This window comes from Miscanthus floridulus, chromosome 7 (assembly GCF_019320115.1).
Source record: "Miscanthus floridulus cultivar M001 chromosome 7, ASM1932011v1, whole genome shotgun sequence".
NCBI lineage: Eukaryota > Viridiplantae > Streptophyta > Magnoliopsida > Poales > Poaceae > Miscanthus > Miscanthus floridulus.
Window position 1 is genome coordinate 115,651,538 of NC_089586.1, and position 17,089 is coordinate 115,668,626.

Below are 17,089 nucleotides of genomic sequence, written 5' to 3' on the forward strand. Positions count from 1 at the left end.
GTGCAAATTCATTCTCTTCATCAATAGCACTAGCATACCCACCATCATCAGTAGCAATATATGCGCGTTTGCTGGGGCATTCTTTAGCAATATGTCACATGCCCTTACAGCGGTGGCACACAACTTACTTTAGAAGAGCTGCTAGAGGAAGGTGTAGCAGATCCACTGGAACCAAATGGCCAGTAGAGGTCAGCGGCGAGTGCAAGTCATGTGTGTAGAGTCAGGTGAAGCCAGAATCCAAATGCTTTTGGAGTGGATTATTTTTTTTGAAAATTTCTGGAGTAGGGTTGGGGCCGTTGCGGCTGACGACAATGGGAGCGTCCGGACGCTTGGACGCCCTGAGATTATCATTTCCGCCGGATTTATAGTTCGAGGAAGAAGCCAGGGTGTTTTTTACGGTTGTTTTATTGGTCAGATTCTCCGGTGTCGAGCACCGGCGCGAATCGGCGCAGCGCCATGAGGAATAGGACGGGTGTGATTACAGCCACGCGGGGTCCTTGATGGGCGTGACAACGGCCTTGGTCTGGAGGTAGTTGCGGAGGGCGTAGATGCCCTTCTCCCGCCCGACTCCGCTCATCTTGTAGCCGCCGAACGGGATGGTGGCGTCGAACACATCGTAGCAGTTCACCCACACCATTGCAGACTTGCAGTTGCAGTTGGACACGCACCTGGTTGAAGAAGACCTCGTGGTGCGCGAGCTCGACGGCCTGGTCGACGTCGGCGTCGTCCAAGACGACGAAAGGGGACTTGCCACCGAGCTCCAGCGTCACCGGCTTCAGGTTGCTCCTCGCCGCCAGTTCCAGCACGATCTGCCCCGTGCCCGTCGATCCGGTGAACGCAAGCTGCACCAAAAACGTGCAAGTTGTTCAGGGATCCGATCAGTGCTGGGCACTGAAGCACGCATGGAAAGGCTGGGGTTGAGTTGAGTTACCTTGTCAACGCCCATGTGGCTACAGAGCGCGGCGCCTGTCGTCGTCAAGAAACAGAGAAGAAATGATTAAGCTAGCTATCTGCACATTCATGCATCGTAACTAAACTAACGTACAAACTAGTAAATCTGCTCAGATAATCCAAGGTTATCAAATAGAAAATTCTCCGCAACAATTTCTTTGATTAATCAAACACAAACAGTTTAACTGAAAATTCAAATATAGGATTATAGGAAGAATTTTAATTTTAAAATTATGGAATTAATGACGTATCCATGTAAAATGGGTTGCATTTGCTTTTTAACATCTAAGCTGACAATATTTTTAGAGGTCAAAACTTTATTTGTAATTTTTTTAAAAAAAATAAAATATCAAAACAGCCTAGCAAAAACGGGTCCCCACTTATCGGCCGGTGGAGGGCCAATAGGTCCCCAGTCATCGGCCTGTGGAGGGCCCATAGGTCCTATCGGCTGTCGGCGCGATATATATGTGGCAGCAAATGTCGGCCATTGGTAAGTCGACAGGGTCCGATAATTTTTTTTTCACAATTCCTATGTCACAGTCGCGTGGTTTTTCTCGGTCCGTTCAGGCGAGGTGAACCTGTGACGTGCTGAGTAGTACTAGTACAGTAGTCACTTCTCCTATATTATCCCTAAAACAAGTACAGTAAATTATTACTTTTGTGTTTTGTTTTGTGTCTTTGTGTCATAATATATTAAATTTTGTCCTTATCTTTCTATAGAAAATAATCGTAAATTGTTAATTGTCTTTGTGCCAACACGAATTAAATTTTGCCGGGTTTGTGGTTTTGGTTCTGAAAATTGCAGATTGCGTTTAAGGAAACTGCAATAAACAGAATTAACAATTTTAGTATAAAATATATGCAATAACCGTCGCCTGAAAGGAAACTAAAATTCAGCAAATCCCTTTTTTTTATTTTAGCTCTTAGTTCTGCAATTATTTATTAAAATATTACAATATAAAAAAAATCAAACACGGCATCGTCGGTGGCTACGACCTACCTGATAGGGAACTGCGGTAGGCAGCAAGCGGCACTCGGGTGCAGTGGAGAGGGGCGATGGTGGCAGGCTGGCGGCTAGGTGCAGTGAGAACGCCGCATCGGAGCAGTCGCCGTGGACCACACCGCATCGACGCAGAGAACTCGGCGGCGAGTGGTGACTAGTGGGTGGCAGTGGAGAGATAGGAATGTAGGCAGCGGCGCTCGGGCGCGGTGGAGAGGAAGGATGGCGCCAGGCAGGCGGCCGGGCGTGCCGTAGCCGTCGTCGTGGACCACGCCGGAACCAAGTGGCCAGTGGAGGTCAGCAGCGAGTGCAAGTCATGTGTGTAGAGTCCGGTGAAGCCAGAATCCAAACGCTTTTGGAGTGGATTATTTTTTTTGAAATTTTCTAGAGTAGGGTTGGGGCCGTTGCGACTGACGAGGGAGCGTCCGGATGCTTGGACGCCCTGAGATTATCATTTCCGCCGGATTTATAGTTCGAGAAAGAAGCCAGGGTGTTTTTTACGGTTGTTTTATTGGTCAGATTCTCCGGTGTCGAGCACCGGCGCGAATCGGCGCAGCGCCGTGAGGAATAGGACGGGTGTGATTACAGCCACGCGGGTCCTTGATGGGCGTGAAAACGGCCTTGGTCTGGAGGTAGTTGCGGAGGGCGTAGATGCCCTTCTCCCGCCCGACTCCGCTCATCTTGTAGCCGCCGAACGGGATGGTGGCGTCGAACACGTCGTAGCAGTTCACCCACACCATTGCAGACTTGCAGTTGCAGTTGGACACGCACCTGGTTGAAGAAGACCTCGTGGTGCGCGAGCTCGACGGCCTGGTCGACGTCGGCGTCGTCCATGACGACGAAAGGGGACTTGCCACCGAGCTCCAGCGTCACCGGCTTCAGGTTGCTCCTCGCTGCCAGTTCCAGCAGGATCTGCCCCGTGCCCGTCGATCCGGTGAACGCAAGCTGCACCAAAAACGTGCAAGTTGTTCAGGGATCCGATCAGTGCTGGGCACTGAAGCACGCATGGAAAGGCTGGGGTTGAGTTGAGTTACCTTGTCAACGCCCATGTGGCTACAGAGCGCGGCGCCTGTCGTCCTCAAGAAACAGAGAAGAAATGATTAAGCTAACATCTAAGTTGACAATATTTTTAGAGGTCGAAACTTTATTTGTAATTTTTTTAAAAAAATAAAATATCAAAACAGCCTAGCAAAAACGGGTTCCTACTTATTGGCCGGTGGTGGGCCGATAGGGCCAATCGGCTGATGGCGTGGGAGGGGCTACATGTGGCACCACATGTCGGCCATTGGTAAGCCGACAGGGTCCTATAATTTTTTTCACAATTTCTATGTCACAGTCGCCTGGTTTTTCTCAGTCCGTTGAGGCGAGGTGAACCGGTGGTGGGCCGATAGGGCGAATCGGCTGACGGCGCGGGCAGCGGCTACATGTGGCACCACATGTCGGCCATTGGTAAGCCGACTGGGTCCTATAATTTTTTTTCACAATTCCTATGTCACAGTCGCCTGGTTTTTCTCAATCCGTTGAGGCGAGGTGAACCTGTGACGTGCTGAGTAGTACTAGTACAATTGTTGAGACTAGCGGTCTCAGACAGTGTGGAGGAGGTAGAGGCCTCCGCCCGCTAAGCGCTGCCCTCAGGCGGAGGCTCGGGAAACAGGCACGACAAGTGGGCGTGTAGGGAAATGGCACGTAAAACTAGGGTTTCATTCATTCATTTTCCAACCACCGGTACTGTTACAAGTGTTTCCTATTTATAGGGCTCAACTACCACTTTTACAGAGTTTACAATAGTACCCTTCAACTGCTACAATACATTCTCGGAATATTCCACTACTCGCATTTCGTCTCGGGGGTAATCTTGTCATGCCGCCCTCAGGTACTGGGCCTGCGCGATCAGCCGGCCCATCAAACCTCAGGATTCGGCGACGAGCCTCTAGACCTCCGTCGTCGGTCTCCGCCCCTGGGACGCCGAGGCCGTAGACCCCCGACGCCCAGTATTGCCATCCTCCTGCTTGGGTCTCTGCCCCTACGAGCGGAGGCCGAACCGGCGCGCCCGCGCCGTCCACGAGCACCTTCCTCTGGTTACCTGCACACACACGTAGGTAACGCTGGCACTTGATTAGCCTTGCAGCGGGGCGGCCTCCGCCCCCTCCGCCCGGAGACGCCTACGAGCTAACCGGGCGGAGACTACGCCAGGGTCACCAGCAGCGTCCTGCAAGGAGTCTGAGAAACCGTGGTAGCTGGGCCTTTGCTTAGGTAGTTGGTCGGAGACGTTTTGCGAACTGCTGGCCGCGTAGGTCTCCGCCACTCTCGGAGGCCGTGTTACAACAGTTCCCCCCTTTTCAGACCACGGTCCGCCTGAGCATGTCATGAGCTCAAAACGCCCTAAGCAAGGACGTCCGCGGGGGCGGAGACTGCGCGTAGTCACGTCTCCGACCGATCCCCGTAGGTTCCCCCCTGGCCCACTCTGGCGTGGCCGCTGGTCTTGTCATGGTAGCCGTTAGGCTTCTAAACTAGTCGCTGCCCTGCGCTGTGGCCGTTTCCGCCGTATTGCTTTCCGTTGTATACCTTGCAACTTCTCCACAGATGACCGTTGGGCGGTAGGCGAATTCTCCGGAGATGACCGTTGTACGGCGGGAGCCGAACCGCCCGCCCGCGGCCTATATAAGGGCGGGGTTGTTGGCGGGGTCCCCCCCCCCCCCCCCGCACGGCTCATTCGCTTTCCTTGCCTTTGAGAAATCGCTCTATGCTCTCTTCGCTTTCGCCTGAGCTGCCTTCGCGCGTTCTGTCTTTCCGCTTGCGTCTTCCGCCTAGGCTGCCGCCATGGTGGCTTTCTTTTCTGCCTCCGCCCATACTCGCCGGCCCACCTTCTTCGGACCCTATCGCCACCTTCTCGGCGTTAGGGCCGCCGGCTGGAGTGCATGCTTGCCTCCGCCTCCGCGTTGGAATTTGAAAAGCTAGTGGAGGAGGATTTGGGGAGTGTCTCCGCGTCCATCGGAGACCTTATCGCTATGGATTCCAGAGACATGGTGATAAAGTCATGGGATTTCGGCCCCTCCTCCATTACTAAAGAGGTGGTCGCGGAGATGTTGAAGGAATCGTGTTTTCCTTCTTCGAGGGTAAAAATCCCTCTGCCTGGCCAGACTGTTCCAGAACCGGAGGAGGGATATGCGGTGGTGTTTCAGGACTTCTTCACCTACGACCTCCGCCTTCCTTACATCCCCTTCCTCCATCGGGTGTTGGAGACCTTCAATGTCCATCTCCATCATCTGACTCCAACTGCCTTCCTCACGCTCAGCAAATTCTGCTGGGCGTGTGTTTCTTATGGCGTCGAGCCAGATGTGGACACCTTCTACACATACTACGAGCTACAGAAGCAGCCGAAGAAGAAGAAGGAGATGCGGGAGGGCAAGGAGGTGGAGGTGATATGCCAGTATGGTCGTTGCACCTTTATGTCGAAGAGGAACCAAGGCGTAGACCGCCTAGAGATTTCTTTTTGCCAGAAGGGCAAGTGGGACTGTGGCTAGCTTGAGCAGTGGTTCTACGTGAAGACCTACGGGGTCCGCGGCACTACCGAGGATGGTGCGAAGGTCGCGGAGTATCCATTGACTTCAAGAATGGAGGAGATGGCACCGCATACGCGTGTGGATCCGTCGGAGGAGATGTCTTCGGCGAGGGAGGCTTGCGACTGGGCTTTTGCGGCAGCGTGCCGCTACTCCAGGGGCCACGACCTGGTGGAGGAGATTATGGCCTCCAACTACTGGCCCATGGGCAGAGACAACCCAGCCTTTCAGCTAGAAAATGTGAAGGTTCCCATTTTTGGGCCGGAGGCCGGGATTTTGTTCCCCCGCTTTGGGCAGTCTTTGGGGGAGGGGGTGATGGAGGACAGTTTCATCTCCGAGGTTGAGGAAGCCGCCGTCGGGTTGGCTGGCAAAATTTCTGAGCGTGAGTACATGTCTCGGAGAGCCGTGGCAGGCACCATGCCGCGGCTCAATCGAGTTTTTGAGGAGGTCGGGATCGTCTACCGGGAGCGCAAGGTTCCCGCCGAGGTCCTGGCTTCGATTGAGAAGAAGAAGAAGAAGGCCTTCACGAAGAATGTTACGGCGGAGGCCGAGTCCAAGAAGAGGAAGGGCGCCGCTATTGGTCAGGCGCCTACGAAAAAGAAGAAGACCGGTGCTCTGGTGATCGCGGCGGCCACGTCTTCGTCCGGTAGTGTTGGCGTTGCCTCCGCCAGCAGTGAAGATGTTCAGAGCTCCTCCATCCCATCAGTGGACGTGTGGGTCACGAGCGGTGGGGATTGCGGCTCTCTTGGAGCTCCGGTGCGCTCTGTGCGTGGCGCTGTGAGCGGTGCAGAGCGTCCGGAGGCCAGCGCTGCTCCAGCTCGCTCCTTGCATGATGCTGCAAGTGCCACCGAACATCCGGAGGCTAGCGTCGCCGATCCTATGCCCAACATTTTTGGCGGGATGTATTCAAGTTCGGAAGAGGGTGCGGAGGAGCACGCTCCTTCATCTCCCGCCGTTGTTGCGTCTTCCCCCGCGCCAGCGGCCGACGTCAGGCAGCCGGAGGCCGTGCTTACTGAGTAGGCCCCGGCGGCTCAGTCTTCTTTGAGCCCTCCGCCTGTCGGGCCGCTGGCTGAGAAGAGCCGGCCCTTTGGGCCTTCGCCGCATGATATGGCAGAGACTTCTACCCAGGGGGCTCGGCAGGCGGCCCAGCCTGGGCTTTTTATGAGTAAGTTTGTTTGGCGCATATTTTTGTGTTTACTGTCTTCGCCCGGTTTATTTGTTTATGTATTCTACCAAGTGCTAATACCGTGTACTTGTTGCTTTGTAGGTGATGTCATGGCTGGACTCCTCACCCCAGAGGAGCGAGTGGCCGCTACCAGCGTCAGGTTTGGTCTAGGGCAGCCAGGGCCGATGGCGCCGGGTCCGAGTGAGTATAGAGTGTTTTTATCTTACTCGTCTTTTGGCATGTTGTTATTGCCTATTTCTGATAGGCCCTCTGACCTGAGTTGTTGTTGTTGTTGTTTTTGCTACGCAGGCTCCTCCGACACTTCTATCTCAGGTTGGGAAGAGTGCTATCTTGGGGTTCTTGGAGACGTCGGAGGTGGTCTCTGGCAGTTGGTGTATGTATTGTGAGATTTGCTTTTCTCACCTTATGGTTTTGTGTTTGTTTGTTCTTCTTTGAACAGATCGCTTCAAACAATGTCTGAGGGACATGGATTTCTTCCAACTTCTTCGTGTTCATCTAGAACACCAGAGCTTGGTGCGTCTTCGGCGGTTTGCCTTTTTTGGTGTATGTTCGCCTTTAGACTTGTTTTTGTTTGTATTGCTGATCGCCTTGGTCTTCTTCTTTCTGATCGCAGGGGTATCACACGGCTGTTGTTATGGAAGAGCGCTGCACTCGCGAGGTCTCCGACCGAGATACTGCGATTGAAGCGCTCAAGGCGGAAAACGAGCGCCTGGAAGGTGAAAAAGGGGGTTTGGCCAACTCCCTTGCAGCTCTCCGCCTTTCTCTGACAGAGAAGGAACAAGAAAAGGATGCTTTGAGTGCCGATCTCGCCAAGGCCCAGGATGCAGAAGCTTTGTCCACCGAGCAGGCCCGCAGGGCGAACGAGTTGGCCGAGGGTCTCCGGCGAGAGCTGGCCTCTAAGAAGGAATCCGCAGCTGCGGTGGGGGAGCAGCTGTCTTTGACGACGAGGCGTTTGGACTCGGTCAAGGGGGGCCTTGCTGCAACCGTTGGCCATTACCGGGCCATCGTCACCGAGTTCGAAGGCGAAACCTCCGCTCCTCCGGAGGAAGACAGCGTCTACGCCCTCGCCTCCTGGCTAAAGTGTCACCTTGCGAAGCTCCCTGGTCTGATCAATGGCTGCACGGACTATGGGGCGCTGGCGGGAGTAGCGAATTACGCCAAGCTTTTGGTGCGCGGCGGGTGTACGCATACCGAAAGTATTCCAGAGGGAGCGCTGCCGGGTCTAGAGGAGCTTGGTGAGACTTCTCTTGGTTTGCGAAAAACCTTGAGAAATTTCATTGGGTACTTTTGGGCTCCATTTGGGAGACCTGCTGCCCGGAAACTGGCGGAGGAAAAGAGGGCGAAGGTATTTCTAGTCTTTGTAGCCTCTATTTTTGTCTCCTTGCTTTTTGCGAAGCTGCGAAGGCTTTCCTTGCCTGTGCCCCTGATATTTTAGGCTATGCTATAGGATGCGCAGAAGAGTCTTGCGGGCAGGCCTTCGCCAGTTCCGCACTCGGCGACCACGGGCGACGCCTCCGCCACCGCTGGTGCTCCGGTGGGCGCTACGATCGGTGGTGGTGATGGTCGGAGGCCGCAGGCGCCGTCCCCGCCCACAGTTGATGCGGGCTCCGTTCTAGGGACTTCTGCTGTGGCCGGGACGCCGGAGGTCTAGGCTCTTTGTAGGACTTAGCTGTTTTGACTTGTATATTGTAGTCTAGTTGGACTCTTGTAAATAAAGTTTCTTTTGTTCTGAATGATTTTGTGGAAAATTTTAATCTTGCGTAGGTTCCGAATCGGGAGCCTGCGCAAGATGTTGCACCTTTGACTCTCTACAACGACGGTATTTATGTGAGTGGAGAGCTTTGGGAGTATTGTCGTTCGGCCTTTCCCCGCAGCGTTGCGTGTGACGTGTTTGAGTCAGTTAAGTTTAACATAGACGACGAGCGCGCTGGGTTTACTCGCGCGCTTGCTTGGCGCGGACCTCCGCCACAATAGTTTGGATTTTATTGTAAGTTTGTGTTCTATAAGAATGGTACTTGACGTTTTATGGAATACAAAACAGGTTCACTTTCTTTATTGTTTGTGCGGGGGCTTATGTCTGTTGTGCTGATTTACATATCTCGTCTAGTCCCGAGCTTACACACCGTGGCCCTTTGCTTGGGCGAACGTGCGCGATACAGAGGTGGTGGCCAGGACCTCCGCCCCATGTTCTCTCCTTCTCTGTGCTTGCTTGATGGCCGGGGCAGAAGTGTTGGCAGTTTTTTGCCTGGCGGAGGCGTACTTGAAGTCCGCCTGGCGAGGCTTGCCGAATCGGTGTGTAATCCGATATGAGGTTTGGCGCGGCTTGTGCAGATGGCGGAGACTTTTGGTATTTCTTTAGCTGGATGTTTTAGCTGTCTGGTGGTATGGGCCTCTGACGCTGCACACCCGTGGGACATGTTTCATTTGTGGAGATGGCAGGTTAGGTCTCCGGCGTCAGGGGGATGTTACGAGATTTCGTACGATATCCCCCTTCTTCCGTAGGCCTACGCTGTTCATCACCGTGCCGTAGTTCCTGTCTCTTTTCCCACTGTCTCCGACCGTCTACTGGTGCCTCCGATTTTTCGAGTTTTCGTACAATATCTATGGCTGACTTAGATATCTAAGGAGACCCCTGCCTCCATGGCTGTTGCTGTGGCTTGTGCTTGTGCTCTGCCTTCTTCCCCCCTTGCGCCCTATGCTGACTGAGGTTTTAAGGGCATGGGGGGAGCCCGTTTTATAGTGGGGTGGTGGTTTTTGGGTGTTAACTTTTTGGTATGTTGTTAGTTGGAACGTATCTTGGCTTTAATGGCCTATATCTTGCTTGAATTATTCGTTTGTTTTGAGATCTTTTGAAGTAAATAGCCCTAGCGCCATAATGGTGACAGTGTTTTGTCAGACATTTTCCTCTTTTTGCTTTTTTCAATGGCGGAGACCTTCCTCCTGGTTCTAGTGCCATAATGGTGTTGCCCCTGATGCTTGGGGTGGTTTTTGTTAAGGTTGGAGGCCTGTTTGGCCGAGGTTGTTTTTGCCTTGATGCATGAATTTGTTCAGGTCTTCATCAAGGGTCGGAGGCCTATTTGGCCAAGGTGGTTTCTGTCTTGATGCCTGAATTTGTTTAGGTCTTCGTCAAGGGTCGGAGGCATGTTTGGCCAAGGTGGTTTCTGTCTTGATGCCTTAATTTGGACAGGTCTTTGTCAAGGTCGAAGGCCTATTTGGCCAAGGTGGTTTCTGCCTTGATGCCTGAATTTGGACAGGTCTTTGTCAAGGTCGAAGGCCTGTTTGGCCAAGGTGGTTTCTGCCTTGACGCCTGACTCTAGACAGGTCTTTGTCAAGGTCGAATGCCTATTTAGCCATAGAGGTCGTTTCAAATTGCCAATGCCTATGGCCGGCGCTTTGAAAGGACCTGTGCTTATTTTGGTTCACCGAATATTGTGGTGCCAGAGCTGGCCGCTTTCGGTTTTGGACTTTTCAAGCGTTCTTTTGGTGAATTACCTCTTTATACTTCTAGAGGATTTTTACATTGAGCCCGCCTCGTTAAAAACCTCACCTCCGCTTAGAGTTCCCCTGTAAGGAAAAGAGTACATGCTCTTTTACATTTTACTCGAAGTTGTCTCTGCCCCTCAGGGCTTGGAAGAAGGGTAGCCTGCGTTCTGCTGATTTTGAGATGAATCTATTGAGCGCTGCTATTCTTCCTGTCAGCTTTTGCACTTCTTTCTTGTTTTTGGATTCTGCCATTATCATTATTGCTCTGGTTTTGTCTGGGTTCGCTTTGATGACTTCGCTGCTTATGATGTATCCAAGCATCTTCCCTTTTGTGACTCCAAATATACATTTTTCTAGGTTGAGGCGGAGGCCAGCTATCCTGAGGTTGGCGAAGGTCTCCTGTAAGTCGGAGACATGATCATCCTTGTTCTTCCTCATGACCACTATGTTGTCGATGTAGCCTATGATGTTTCTATCTAGTTGTGAGCCCAAAACTTCCTTTGTCATTCTAGCAAAGGTTGCTCCGGCATTTTTTAGGCCCTCTGGCATTCTGGTGTAGCAATATGTCTCGAATGGAGTGGTGAAACTTGTCTTGTCTTTGTCTTCTTTTTCATCCAGATTTAGTGATACCCAGAGAAATAGTCGAGGAGAGAAAACCTTTGGCATCTGGCTGCCTTGTCGACGGAGGCATCTATTCTTGGCAGTGGGAAAGGGTCTTTTTTGCAAGCTTTGTTCAGATCTGTGAAATCTATGCATATTCTCATTTTGTCATTCTTCTTTGGTACCAGTACTATGTTTGCAAGCCATTCTGAATACTTGACTTCCTTGATGACTTTTGCATCTGGTAATCTTTGCACATCCGCCTTTGCTACAAGGATTCTGTCCTCCGACATTTTTCTCTGTTTCTGCTTTCTTGGCCTCATGTTTTTATTGATATCCAGTTCATGTTGTATGATGTCCCTGCTGACTTCCTGGAGGTCGGAGGCTGACCAGGCGAAGATGTCTTTGTTTTTTACTAGAGTTTCCATGAGCTCTTCCTCCTCTGCTTTGCTCAATTCTGAGCTGATTGTTACTTTTCTGTCTGGTAACTCCTTTTCTAGAGGGGTCACCTTTGTCTCTTCTTGACCTGCCATGTCTGTTTTTCCTCTGGGCATGTCCGGAGGCTCTAGTTCTTTGTCTGCTGACTCGACTGCATTGATGTTTTTTTGGGCTCTGTAGATTGCTTTTTCTATGTTTCTTGCTTCTTTCTGGTTGCCACGGACTGTGATAATACCATGGAGTGCTGGTATTTTCATGCACAGGTAGGCCATATGTAGGGCTGCGTTGAATTTGGTTGTGAATCCTCTGCCCAAGATAGCATTGTATGGGTAATACAGATCGACAACGTCGAAGGTTATGTATTCGGTTCTAGCATTTGCTTGGATTCCAAATGACACTGGGAGTGATATCTTTCCTAGTGCTTGTATCTGCTTGCCTCCGAATCCTATCAAAGGGGATTCGGAGGGCTGTAGTTGATTCCTGCTGAGCTTCATTTGGTCAAAGGTATTTGCAAAGATGATGTCTGCTGAACTGCTAGTGTCAATCAACACTCTGCTTATCTCCCATGATGCTATGTTTGTCTTGATTACCATTGCGTCTGTGTGAGGGTAGCTTTCTAGCTAGAGATCTTCTTCTGTGAAGGTGATTGGGACTCTGGACCAATCTGTGTATTTTGTTAGGCCTTGGACTGCTACGTTGTTTACCAAGCGGAGGTGATCATTTTTCTGCTTTTTTGTTTGAAACTCCATTGATGATCCTTCGGCGATTGGTAGTATCATGCCTATTGTTGGTAGTGCTCCATGAGGGTTGACTTGGTTTTCTAGGTTTGGCTCATTTTTTAGTGTTGGGGGTTGGTTGTGAGGTGGCGGCGGAGGCAGTTGCTGCATGTGCTGCTGTTGCGGCGGATGCTCGAACTTGCTTTGGTTTTGTGGCGGTTGGTTTGTTTCGAGGTAGGTTATGTGGGGAGGTTTTGGGTTTATGTAGGTCAGGCTTGCCTCCGACCTGTAGTTGCCCGCTAAAGGCTGCTCCGAAGGCGCTGACCGCCATGCTGGTAGGAAGTTTGGGTAATAGGCAGAGGCCAGTGTGGAGGGATGTATTTGGTTTGCGTTTAGCACTGGCTACATTGGGCAGTACTGCTGGTGGCCAGTTGTGTAGGTGGTGTTGACCTCTCTTGTGCTCTGCTGTGTCGGAGGTTGGGCAGTCTGCTTGTTCTTCATCCTTTCCTATGTTTCTTTTGTCTCCGGACAATCTTTGGTGCTGTGCCCTGCGCTTTCGCCGTGAAAAACACAATATGGCCTGTGTTGTTTCTGCTTTTGGTTTTTGTTCTAGTTTTTGCCTTGGTAACCTTGCCGACCTTGGTTCCTAGTCTGGGTCTTCGGCCCTGCTGGTGCTGCCAGTTGCCCTTGTTCGGGGTAAGGTTGACCCTCGATGCTGAGCACTTGCCCCTGGCCTGGTTTCTGATTTGATGCATTCTAGTTCGTATAGCTCTTCTGGGAGTTTTTGCTGCTATTTTGCTGTCTGTTTTGACCCTACTCCTCCAGCCTTTTCCACAGGTCATTGTCTGATCTGCAGTATTTCTCGAACTCATCATACAACTGATGTATGGAAGTTGGTTTCTTTCTTGCTAGGTGTGCTATGAACGGCCCGATTCGGAGGCCTTTGATAGCTGCTTCAATGGCGATCTCGTCTGGGACGTCTGGTGCCTTCGCCTTTAGTTGCACGAATTTCTGGAAGTAGTCGTGTAGTGTCTCTCCCTACATTTGCTTGCACCGGAACAGATCTGTGGATGTCAGCGACTGTGCTGTTAGCCCCTTGAAATTTGCCAATATCTTGTCTCGGAGATTTTTCCAAGAATAGACCGTGCTTGGTTTGAGCATGGAATACCAAGCCAATGCGTCACCTTCGGCAGCAATAACAAATGACTTTGCCAGGACGGCGTCGTCTCCGCCGGCGGAGGCTACTGCTGCCTCGTAACTCATAATGAACTGATGGGGGTCTGTGTTTCTGTTGAACTTTGGTAGTGTGATTGGCTTGTATGCCGTTAGCCATGGCGATTGTTGTATGCCTTCAGAGAGTGGGGACTTGGGATCGATAGGCCTCCGCATCACCTGAGATGGCATCGTGGTCGGGCTGATCACTGGCGGAGGTATGGTTGCAGTTGGTGTTGCTGCGGAGGTTGACGCTGGTACTGCATGCTGCATACTTAGCATCTCAGCATGTAGGACTGCCAACTGCTGCCTTATTTCTGCTGCTTGTGCTGACGCTTGAGTAGCTTGCTGATTAGCTGCGAATGCTGCTGCCATTCTGTCTCTTTCTTGTTGCGCTCTTTGCAACTGTGCTTGCAGCTGTTGCAGTTCTTGCTCGAGTGTTGTGCCTGAATTTGGTTGGGCCTCCGGATCTTGAATCTCTGGATCTTGGGGTTCCGGTGGTTGACCCTGGGCATCTGCTCTGGTGTCATCCTCCACTGACGAGGTTGCGTAGGTGCTACGAGTGGTGCGCCTAGGCCTTCCTCTCTGACCCGTGGTCGTTGCTGCTCTGGTTGTGGTTTTTCTTTTCCCTACCATCGTTGGTTTGCCTTGGCTAAACCACGATGGGCGCTAATGTTGAGACTAGCGGTCTCAGACAGTGTGGAGGAGGTAGAGGCCTCCGCCCGCTAAGCGTTGCCCTCAGGCGGAGGCTCGGGAAACAAGCACGACAAGTGGGCGTGTAGGGAAATGGCACGTAAAACTAGGGTTTCATTCATTCATTTTCCAACCACCGGTACTGTTACAAGTATTCCCTATTTATAGGGCTCAACTACCACTTTTATAGAGTTTATAATAGTACCCTTCAACTGCTACAGTACATTCTTGGAATATTCCACTACTCGCCTTTCGTCTCGGGGGTAATCTTGTCATGCCGCCCTCAGGTACTGGGCCTGCGCGATCAGCCGGCCCATCAAACCTCAGGATTCGGCGACGAGCCTCTGGACCTCCGCCGTCGGTCTCTGCCCCTGGGACGCCGAGGCCGTAGAGCCCCGACGCCCAGTATTGCCGCCCTCCTGCTTGGGTCTCTGCCCCTACGAGCGGAGGCCGAACCGGCGCGCCCACGCCGTCCACGAGCGCCTTCCTCTAGTTACCTGCACACACACGTAGGTAACGCTGGCACTTGATTAGCCTTGCAGCAGGGCGGCCTCCGCCCCCTCCGCCCAGAGACGCCTACGAGCTAACCGGGCGGAGGCTGCGCCAGGGTCACCGGCAGCGTCCTGCAAGCAGTCTGAGAAACCGTGGTAGCTGGGCCTTTGCTTAGGTAGTTGGTCGGAGACGTATTTGCGAATTGCTGGCCGCGTAGGTCTCCGCCACTCTCGGAGGCCGTGTTACAACAACAGTAGTCACTTCTCCTATATTATCCCTAAAACAAGTACAGTAAATTATTACTTTTGTGTTTTGTTTTGCCGTGGACCACACCGCATCGACGCAGAGAACTCGGCGGCGAGTGGTGACTAGTGAGTGGCGGTGGAGAGATAGGAATGCAGGCAGCGGCGCTCGGGCGCGGTGGAGAGAAAGGATGGCGTCAGGCAAGCGGCCGGGCGTGCCGCAGCCGTCGTCGTGGACCACGCCGGAACCAAGTGGCCAGTGGAGGTCAGCCGCGAGTGCAAGTCATGTGTGTAGAGTCAGGTGAACCCAGAATCCAAACGCTTTTGGAGTGGATTATTTTTTTTTTGAAAATTTCTGGAGTAGGGTTGGGGCCATTGCGGCTGACGACAATGGGAGCGTCCGGACGCCTGGACGCCCTGAGATTATCATTTCCGCCGGATTTATAGTTCGAGGAAGAAGCCAGGGTGTTTTTTACGGTTGTTTTATTGGTCAGATTCTCCGGTGTCGAGCACCGACGCGAATCGGCGCAGCGCCGTGAGGAATAGGACGGGTGTGATTACAGCCACGCGGGTCCTTGATGGGCGTGACAACGGCCTTGGTCTGGAGGTAGTTGCGGAGGGCGTAGATGCCCTTCTCCCGCCCGACTCCGCTCATCTTGTAGCCGCCGAACGGGATGGTGGCGTCGAACACGTCGTAGCAGTTCACCCACACCATTGCAGACTTGCAGTTGCAGTTGGACACGCACCTGGTTGAAGAAGACCTCGTGGTGCGCGAGCTCGACGGCCTGGTCGACGTGCGTCGTCCATGACGACGAAAGGGGACTTGCCACCGAGCTCCAGCGTCACCGGCTTCAGGTTGCTCCTCGCCGCCAGTTCCAGCACCATCTGCCCCGTGCCCGTCGATCCGGTGAACGCAAGCTGCACCAAAAACGTGCAAGTTGTTCAGGGATCCGATCAGTGCTGGGCACTGAAGCACGCATGGAAAGGCTGGGGTTGAGTTGTGTTACCTTGTCAACGCCCATGTGGCTACAGAGCGCGGCGCCTGTCGTCGTCAAGAAACAGAGAAGAAATGATTAAGCTAGCTATCTGCACATTCATGCATGCGATACGTAACTAAACTAACGTATAAATCTGCTCAGATAATCCAAGGTTATCAAATAGAAAATTCTCCGCAACAATTTCTTTGATTAATCAAACACAAACAGTTTAACTAAAAATTCAAATATAGGATTATAGGAAGAATTTTAATTTTAAAATTATGAAATTAATGACGTATCCATGTAAAATGGGTTGCATTTGCTTTTTAACATCTAAGCTGACAATATTTTTAGAGGTCGAAACTTTATTTGTAATTTTTTTAAAAAAATAAAATATCAAAACAGCCTAGCAAAAACGGGTCCCTACTTATCGGGTGGAGTCAGCCATTGGTAAGCCGACAGGGTCCTATAATTTTTTTTCACAATTCCTATGTCACAGTCGTGTGGTTTTTCTCAGTCCGTTGAGACGAGGTGAACCTGTGACGTGCTGAGTAGTACTAGTACAGTAGTCACTTCTCCTATATTATCCCTAAAATAAGTACAGTAAATAATTACTTTTGTGTTTTGTTTTGTGCCTTTGTGTCATAATATATTAAATTTTGCCCTTATCTTTCTATAGAAAATAATCGTAAATTGTTAATTGTCTTTGTGCCAACACGAATTAAATTTTGTCGGGTTTGTAGTTTTTGTTCTGAAAATTGCAGATCGCGTTTACAGAAACTGCAATAAACAGAATTAACAATTTTAGTATAAAATATATGCAATAACCGTCGCAAACTAAAATTCAGCAAATCTTTTTTTTATTTTAGCTCTTAGTTCTGCAATTAATTATTAAAACATTACAATATCAAAAAAAAATCAAACACGGTATCGTCGGTGGCTACGACCTACCTGATAGGGAACTGCGGTAGGCAGCAAGCGGCACTCGGGTGCAGTGGAGAGGGGCGATGGTGGCAGGCTGGCGGCTAGGTGTAGTGAGAACGCCGCATCGGAGCAGTCGCCGTGGACCACACCGCATCGACGTAGAGAACTCGGCGGCGAGTGGTAACTAGTGAGTGGCGGTGGAGAGATAGGACTGCAGGCAGCGGCGCTCGGGCGCGGTGGAGAGGAAGGATGGCGCCAGGTAGGCGGCCGGGCGTGCCGCAGCTGTCGTCGTGGACCACGCCGGAACCAAGTGGCCAGTGGAGGTCAGCAGCGAGTGCAAGTCATGTGTGTAGAGTCAGGTGAAGCCAGAATCCAAATGCTTTTGGAGTGGATTATTTTTTTTGAAAATTTCTGGAGTAGGGTTGGGGCCATTGCGGCTGACGACAATGGGAGCGTCCAGACGCTTGGACGCCCTGAGATTATCATTTCCGCCGGATTTATAGTTCGAGGAAGAAGCCAGGGTGTTTTTTACGGTTGTTTTATTGGTCAGATTCTCCGGTGTCGAGCACCGGCGCGAATCGGCGCAGCGCCATGAGGAATAGGACGGGTGTGATT

The 17,089-nt window shown here is 51.6% G+C and overlaps 1 protein-coding gene across 1 annotated transcript; it reads right to left on the reverse strand.

Moving 5' to 3' along the window:
• Window positions 1-478: 478 nt before the first annotated feature.
• On the reverse strand, window positions 479-3,000 carry LOC136466113 (benzaldehyde dehydrogenase, mitochondrial-like). The gene is made up of 4 exons (XM_066464579.1): window positions 2,986-3,000; window positions 2,723-2,896; window positions 684-842; window positions 479-643 (listed from the first exon to the last, which is right to left on the reverse strand). Exons 1-4 carry the CDS (start codon window positions 2,998-3,000, stop codon window positions 479-481), a joined length of 513 nt encoding a protein of 170 aa, XP_066320676.1.
• Between the last annotated feature and the right edge of the window lie 14,089 nt (window positions 3,001-17,089).